The sequence below is a fragment of the Chaetura pelagica genome, unplaced genomic scaffold (genome assembly GCF_000747805.2).
Source record: "Chaetura pelagica isolate M959 unplaced genomic scaffold, ChaPel_1.0 scaffold33, whole genome shotgun sequence".
Classification (NCBI taxonomy): Eukaryota; Metazoa; Chordata; class Aves; order Apodiformes; family Apodidae; genus Chaetura; species Chaetura pelagica.
Window position 1 is genome coordinate 1439873 of NW_009952874.1, and position 8320 is coordinate 1448192.

Sequence of the window (8320 nt, forward strand, 5' to 3'; positions counted from 1 at the left end):
ATCTGTCCAGTGTCCTTTATTTGGCTCTGAAACAGGCTTATTAATCCTTTGTTTCTTAAGAGATTATGTGACACAGTAATATATTTTGTGCCAAAGCTCTGTTTAAACCACAGATTGGACTGAGCTTATAGTATTCATCTGCAAAGAACTCAGGAAAAGACTGGGATTTTCCTAGAACCAAGAAGCCCAAGTTTAGGACCTCATTTACAGACAATAATTTTTAAGATAATTTTTGAAGGAGTATGTTTAAATACTCTGCATTTCTTGTCTGTTGCTCCAGGTACTTAATTTCAATGAAATAAAAATCTGTGATAGAAGTCAACTAAAATAATTTGAACAGTAGTTTTTAGCAACATGAGAGTATCTGTTGGTGTGACCTTCAACAATATACACCCTTTAGCAGTAAACATAGTATTTATAACTTATTTCCCTTTTTTTAGTAAATTTGAGTTATTTTAGTTCATCAAACATACTTGTGACTTGAACCTACTACTCTGAACAGGTACAAGAAGATTAAAAGATACATTGATATTTAATATAATTTTTTTATGAGTACAAGGGTGCAGAAAACAAGCTCCACAGCCCCATCTGTTGGCTAATTAAGCTCCCAAGAAAGCCACCTAAAAGCCTCCAGCCCACAATGCTGAAGGAGAACCAGCTCGTTTTTTCATACAATTCCAAGTTTCACTGTTGAGCACCAGTAGCGACTTTCACTATCTAGCACATAATAGCTGGGTTTCTAATATGCTGTTTGGTTTTAGTTTACTTGAAATTAGAATGACATCACTCCATGTGCATCATGCTGTTTTTCTGAGCAAGGTTGTGATTGACTTGCTTGCATTTCCATTAATAGGAAATTGGTCTGTAGTGAAACCAGTGCTTAAGATGTGCTCTGTCACAAGCCCAAGCTGAAACCACGTGCTTCTAAAGCCAAGGTCCTGAATGTAATCTTTGTTTTTAGGAAGGCCTTTATCTAGCTGAGACTTTTGTGGCTTGGTAGCAAAGGGGAGAGCTACTGCATGTTTAGATCACAAGTTAAAAAGACCACAAACAGGCAAAATATGTAAAGCAAGATGGAAAGGGAAGTGTCATGACAGGCGATGGATCATGTTGTGTTCCATTTCTTTCATCTCGTCTTTGACAAACTTAAATAGACTGTACACCCATATCATACTGACATGCAAGAAAATAATATAAATCTAAATGACAACATGGCAGATGGACTTTACTGTCAAACTCATTGTTCAAAATAACATTATAGTATTCTACTCCCTGCTATGATACAAATTTATCCAACAGATGTCAAACTGAAGAGAACAGCACTTTGGCATGTAGAAAAGCATGGTATTGCCCTTCTAACTACCTACTCGTAGGTGGTGTTTAACTACTACCTACCTACCTACTTGTGGTGTTTAAAGCCAACAACTGCTGAAAAAATTATTAGCACTAAGTATATAACTAGCCATGTGATGAAGCCTTCTACATATTACTTTAGTAGTAAGGTGCAGCCTTTGGGGACGAACCAGGATTTAATTCATGTTTTAGGAGTACTGCAGAGGTGAGAAAATAGATGCATTTCCAGAGAATCTGTTGACAAATATGGGGAGGAACCAGGATTTAATTGATGTTTTAGGAGTACTGCAGAGGTGAGAAAACAGATGCATTTCCAGAGAATCTGTTGACAAATACAGAACTGATCTTAAAAATGTCTGTTATAGATTAGTATTTTTCCAATTTTTCAATGAGTCACAGAATCCTACAGGTTGGAAGGGACCTTGAAAGATCACCCAGTCCAACCCCCCTGCCAGAGCAGGGTCACCCAGAGCACATCACACAGGAACGTGTCCAGGCGGGTTTTGAATGTCTCCAGTGAAGGAGACTCCACAACCTCTCTGGGTAGCCTGTCCCAGGGCTCTGTCACTCTCACAGTAAAGAAGTTTTCTGATAGTCACATTGAACCTCCTACTTTGGTTGTATTTTTATATACTTACATTTTTTCATACAAGTTTAGTGGAAAGTTCTCAGCTCTTGTATGATCTACAAACTCACACTTTGCTGTTTGGAAAACCTTTGTGAGGGATTTTTCCTACAGTGACAGGATTCTACTCTGGTTTTCAACACAAATGCTGGACCCTCTGAGAAAGCAGTTGCTCTAGCTACCACAGAACAGCAGTAGCATCAGAAGAGCAGCCATCTACCCTGACAAGCAAGAGACTAACGTTCACATTGCAATGACTGTTCTTGAATTACTTGAAATGCCATGTGTGCACTTCATTCAACTCAAGTACAGAATATTACACCACTTTAAAACAAATTATATCAGATATCACACCAAGGCACTTAACTTACCCCTCCCATTGTAATGCCATCAATAAGTGCCACATAGGGCTTCTTGCAAGTGCCTGTAAAAAACATAAAAGGAATCGTAGATTTTTTTTCAAAAGACTGGACCTGTGACTAACTGCATGCATGCCACATTTCCTCAAGTCTTTCCTCAGCAAGAGCAACAGAAAATAAATAGTAAATTAAATTAAACAGCAAAATTTCAATTTAAAATGAAGATACTTCATGCAATTCACAAGTAATTAAAAGAAACACCAGTTACTGACTTACTGCATTCTGAGTGTTGTAGGAGAACATTATACAACCATTAAATGCCAGGTTGCTTGCTGTGTGATCACCTGACAGAGTTGCCACATTTGGCTATTATAAATAGCTCTGTAGGAGACTGGGATACAAAAGATTGCCTTTCACCCCATCCCACACCCAACAGTGTGTACTACGCTCCAGTACTTGACTACAAAGCCAGGTGCATTGGTAGGTTTCAGCCAAAACGTGCCAGTGAACTACTGCAATGCAAACATGTTCTGTCTTGCCAACTCTGTTGCATGTTAAAACCCTGAATATGGCACAGGCAGGTTGAGATGATGATGTCCTGAAATGCCACAATTCTGTCTATCACCTTTGTATGTTGGGGCTTTATGGAGGCATGAAATTAAAGATGTGGTGCTTTTAGTTACCATTTATGGAAAGATGCAGAATTTCACTGGGAATGAAACTGCTGCCTCATTCTCAGTGTTTTCAGATCAGACTTAAAAGTTCAATCGGACTGCTGATATGGATATCCCCTGCAACCATGTTGCTGGCTTTTCTGCAGAAACTACAGATCCTTGTTTAGAAAAAGTACTCTACTAAAAGGCACTTCAAGCCTTCAAATTAGTAGCTAGAAAATGTAATAGAATTCCATTTTTAACTGTGTTCTTAAATTAACATATAAGCTAATGCATGGGCTCTAGATGCTAGTCTTTGAACTAAATTTCTAGAGAAGTATGTACCCTTGCAATATTTTAACAGACCAGAATAGTTAGCTGGAAGGGACCTACAACAATCATCTAGTCCAACTGCCACACAGTGCAAATTTTTCCCAAGTACATGAGACATTAAAACTGTTTTTTCTTGACGAAGGCAAGAAGTGTACATGATAAACATACTAAAACCGGAAACTCTGTCCAATAATGTAAAAACAACTTTGCAGAAATTACTCTCCATAATCTTTTGTCAACCTAAGTTGATATGCAACATTTTCACCTCTCCTCCTATTAATACCGGATAAAATATTTAAAAACCTCACACTGTATTCAATTAAGGTAGGTTTAGAGAAGTTTATTTTCACCAAAACATTCAATTCTTGACTTTCACACTAAAGCATTAATATCCTTCCTTAATATCCTTTACCCAGTGTCTTTGTTGTTAGATTCTTTAAGAACACACACTCCTAGGTTCTTTGCAATTAACTAAGGCAGTTAACTCCCAGCTTGAATATTCATTTATGCACTTTATTTAAACAGAAAGCTTTAATATAATTTGATCTGCTTTCTGACTCAATATTTATGATTTTCTGAGCATCTATTTCTATCTCAGGTCTTCTCTGAAGTATATCAATGATACTTGCTGCAGAACTGCAGTGTCTGTAACTAAAACATCCATAGTGGACAGGTAACTACCCAGAACAATGGGATGGGATAAGGAAGCTGTCATATTAGCTTAAACAAAAGAAACAAATCCTGAATGCAAGGTATAAAAATATTGAAGACTACTGCTATTGAACTTGGTAAAAAAATATTACTATTATGTTATCATAGTCTTTTATAGACTAACAAAGAGAGAAATTTACATTCAAAGCCACTATTATGAAAACTGTACTGCTTCACAATTTGCTATTAAACATACCAATGGCATTGTTCAGGGTATATTCTCCTCTGAAGAAATCTTGTGCCAGTCTGTCTCCAACTTTTCCTGCATCTGTGATGGCTTAAGAGAAATAAAAATTTTACAGATAACTGTAAGTTTAATAGAAAATACAGTAACATGTTATCACATGATAACAGTTTTTTTTCCTTCAGTAATCAAACAGCAACTTCATCCTGCTCTCAAATTCAAGTCAATTCTATTATGCTGGAGACTTTGTGTGCTATATTCTTGTGAAAGTGCTGTGCATTTTCTGTATTATGGAACCCCTTCTTATGTCTCGTAATCTTGTTTGTGATATTTCATACAAATATATAAAACAGGCATTTAAAACTGTTTATACTGAAGACTCTGAATACTAAAAATGATAAGTCAATTAAAGCAAAGCATAATTTAACAATAACCTGTGCTGCTTGTTCACCTAAAATTTAAAACAACTGCTAACTTTTGGTTTGTAGACTTCCTACATTTTGTAGTTACAAAGCAATCACAGATACATTGATCACCATTGTCAGCTCTCTATCTAGCCAGCTCTAATTCAAACATCACACACAAATTATCCAGTAGTAACAGACCTACCACCTTTCAAATTTCTTGTAAAGAAGCTGTCAGTCATGAAAATCTCAGAGGAAGGTGACAGAGACAAGAACTCTCTCTTCCCAGGAATGACTGCCTGCTATTACCAGTTATTAATAAAACCAAATTCTTACTCTTTTATATAATGATCCAAAAGCTGTCTCCTGAGAAACAAATAGCATCTACACACCAAGGTGTTAGAAGAAGTCAGCATAACTAATCTCTTGCTGTTGTGTAGCAACCCTCTGTTTACCCCAGTCACAGTAAATAAAGGAAATCAATGCAAAAGATATGCCAAATGTTAACTTGACTACAGCCCTTACCTCTGATGTCACCCCCAGCACAAAAAGCTTTTCCTCCAGTTCCTTTTATAATTATTAGAAAAGTTTCAGGATCTTGCTCCCAAGTCTAAAGAGAAGGAAATGTTTCCAGGTAAGATTAAAGCCTGTGCAAAAAATGCTTTCTCTGTATACTGCCTATAATTCTTCTCTTGCTTTTTGAAAAAGCAAAATAAACCATACTTAAAGGAGTTTGTCTTAAGCTGAAATTGGAAAAACAAATGTCTGGCTGCTTCTCCTGCATGGTACTTAGTCTTGACATCAGAGATCAGCAGACCTGCTTTGCGTATTTCAGAAAAATGTCTATGCAGAGCTCCTGACCTCTGAAGAAAGGCAGCACTCACTCCCTGAAACAGGGCCTGACTTAAATCTCAATGGGAACACAATAGTGGGGCAGAAAGCTGGGAATATGGAAGATATAACAACAGTGCTTCAGGCCAAATAATGAAAGTTGCATAAACCTAAGATGCGTGGCAAGCAAAACAGCATTTAAGTTGTTGATGGATTTTGTTAAAATGACTGCAATTGATGCTCATTGAAGACTGGATCAAATCAATTTTGTGTCCAGATGTTTTTCTAGCTACAAAGGCTATGGAGGGGTGTGTTCTGAATTAAATACACTGTTACAAAATTTCAGCAGTGGTGCAACCATATTGAGAAAAAGAGGCCTTCTCTAGGCTTCCTTCCCCTCCTTAAACTATGCTTATATATCCCTTTTTTAAGTAAGTGTACCAGATAAAAGAGAGACAAGACATTTCTGTATACTAGCAACTGTACTTAAAATTATACCACCTTATAAGATTGTGCTTCAAAGAAAGCCTGGTACTCAGCACTACAGATTAAGTACTTCTTTTTTCTTTAAATGTTCTTCAAAGAATGCATGGCTTTGCAGCACAATAGTCAATGAAAATACCAAAAAACAAGCAACTATCCATCAAATACTGGTATCGAATAAGTTTGACCTTTTGCACATGATAAATAATATAATTAAATCAAAAAGGACTGTTTGCCTAAATTTAGGCACATTACTTCACTACTTTGTAGAAATAGTGCTTCTAAATCCATCACGATCTTCACAAGGAATGACACTGACAGCACCTTGCTTCCTCATGATTTCTATTTTTTATTTCAGCCAGGCAGCCTCTCCACAGAATGTACCAAATCAAGAGACACCACCACTGGATAGGCTGGAATTGGTGTCTGCTGACTGACCAGCTGGCTGTGGCCAAAACGAAGGTAGGAACTCTGAGCACTTTTAATTCAGTCCTGGGTTTAATATGGGTGTCTCTTATGTATCCAGATGCTAAATTTAAATTTGTCTGGCAGCTTTTTTCTTAGAAATAGGAGAAAACACATTAAACTTGCTTGAAACTGTTTGTTCTTTCCCTGTGTACAAAACTGAGCTCATTGGCCAATGTACCCATAATGACTTTCATTCTTTAAATCAGTACACTAAGAAGTGTCAGACCAAAGTTTAAAATCGCTTTCTGATAAGGTATGTATAGTAGATGGGTAGAAGCAGAGCTACTAACCTTTATCTGTGGATAAATTTGTTGGATCATAGAAAGATTTAGTGCATTGAGAGCCTTGGGTCTATTCAAAGTTATTATTCCCGCACCTCCTTTCTTTTCCAACAACACTTCACCTGTCAAATCTGTATGCTTAGACATCTTCTGTAAATGCAAAAACAAATAAAGCCAATGTAGTCAGCTAGACACCTTGAGTAATATAGTTACAAGAGTGTTTAGGGAAATATACTTGAAAACACACTATTTTAAGATCATAAAACAAGCATTTTGAGATTTATTTGCATTCCCTAAATAGCTCTTTTGAAATCACTTTGAGTCCCTCAGAGTTACAACCCTCAGGCAAGTTTTTGAGCCACTTTGACAAGAACATCCGAGATAATTTAAAAATAAAACAAAACACAAACACATGTTTAAGATTTGGTATTCCGAAAATGCTTGCAAGTGTTTTTTTAAGATTTGGTATTCCGAAAATGCTTGCAACAGTAACAGTTCCAGGGGTCCCTACTTGCAGTTTCACACTGCAAAACCAAATGTGCACATTTGTCTGTAAGTAACTTTTAACAGTAAGAGAACAAATCACTAAACAATTTCCACAATAGATTTCAAACTCACTATTGAATTATACTTAAGGAATATATGGAAACCAAGTTAGAAATTAACTGTAAGAGTAGGCAAGGCCAAAATAATGTAACTTGCAGTATAACAGAAACATGTAACAAAATGTTTAAAGATCAACATCATGACTGAGCAATAAATTATTCAGAACCACTGCGAGCAGACACAGTAATAGTTGCATATACTGTTTGCCTCAGGAGTCCTAAAAACTTCCAAGTCAGTCAAAACAAAATGCTGTTCTTACCAAATGTTGCAATATCACTTGCAGCCTGTTCAATGGCTTCAGCCTGAAAGAGAAATATTTAAAAGACAGCTAAAACCATAAGCCAGCCATATAACCCGCAAACACGACTGCTGAGCTGAGCAAACCTTTGTGAGAAAAATTTCTGAACACAACGGATTTACATTCTCTTTTTGAAAATTAAGTAAAATTAGAGCACAATCATCCTATCAAAACAGTTGGAAACTTCTTTGCTCACTAGTAAACAGCAGGTAACAGCGAAAACTACCAACGTCTTTCTATGTGTTCAATTTCAGTTTAGGAGAACCTGGAAATAACACAAATAATTTCGGGGATATGTTTTGCACTTAGCAGTGTGTGTGATGTAAACGCTTACAGCCTGTGTCTGGGCATTTAAGAGCAAACAAAAATCTTGCCAAACACTGGTGTATTCCCAAAGCCTCCACGGCACCAGGCCTGCCCTCCCGCCCCTGTACGTCTCCGCAGTTAGGAAGGTTTGCGTACCAGCTGGAACCGGGCTGACACGTTTTGGGAACACATCGGCCCATTTAACTAATGAGGCGGTTAAATATTAGTGTGCTCTGCTCAGGAAGGCAGGGAACAACGGCCCTTGCCGGGCTTCAAACACCTCAGCACTGAAAGACAAACCGCACCTTCCAGGTGCGCCGCAGCGCAGACACCGCACTGCACTCCTGGCGGCCCAGGAGGGGGTTTTCACGCTCGTTTGGGAGCGGGAAAGCGAACCCAGGCCTAAATTCCATTTTACACCAGCT

At 37.5% G+C, this 8320-nt stretch overlaps 1 protein-coding gene across 1 annotated transcript in view; it reads right to left on the reverse strand.

Moving 5' to 3' along the window:
- HIBCH (3-hydroxyisobutyryl-CoA hydrolase) overlaps positions 1 to 8308 on the reverse strand; it is a 39608-nt gene extending 31300 nt beyond the window's left edge. Inside the window, exons 1-6 of the mRNA XM_009995254.1 lie at positions 8196 to 8308; positions 7551 to 7593; positions 6695 to 6835; positions 5148 to 5232; positions 4231 to 4311; positions 2350 to 2402 (exon numbers count right to left, since the gene is read on the reverse strand). Coding sequence (XP_009993556.1) covers positions 2350 to 2402; positions 4231 to 4311; positions 5148 to 5232; positions 6695 to 6835; positions 7551 to 7593; positions 8196 to 8308 — 516 coding nt within the window. The remainder of the gene's footprint in view (positions 1 to 2349; positions 2403 to 4230; positions 4312 to 5147; positions 5233 to 6694; positions 6836 to 7550; positions 7594 to 8195) is intronic.
- Between the last annotated feature and the right edge of the window lie 12 nt (positions 8309 to 8320).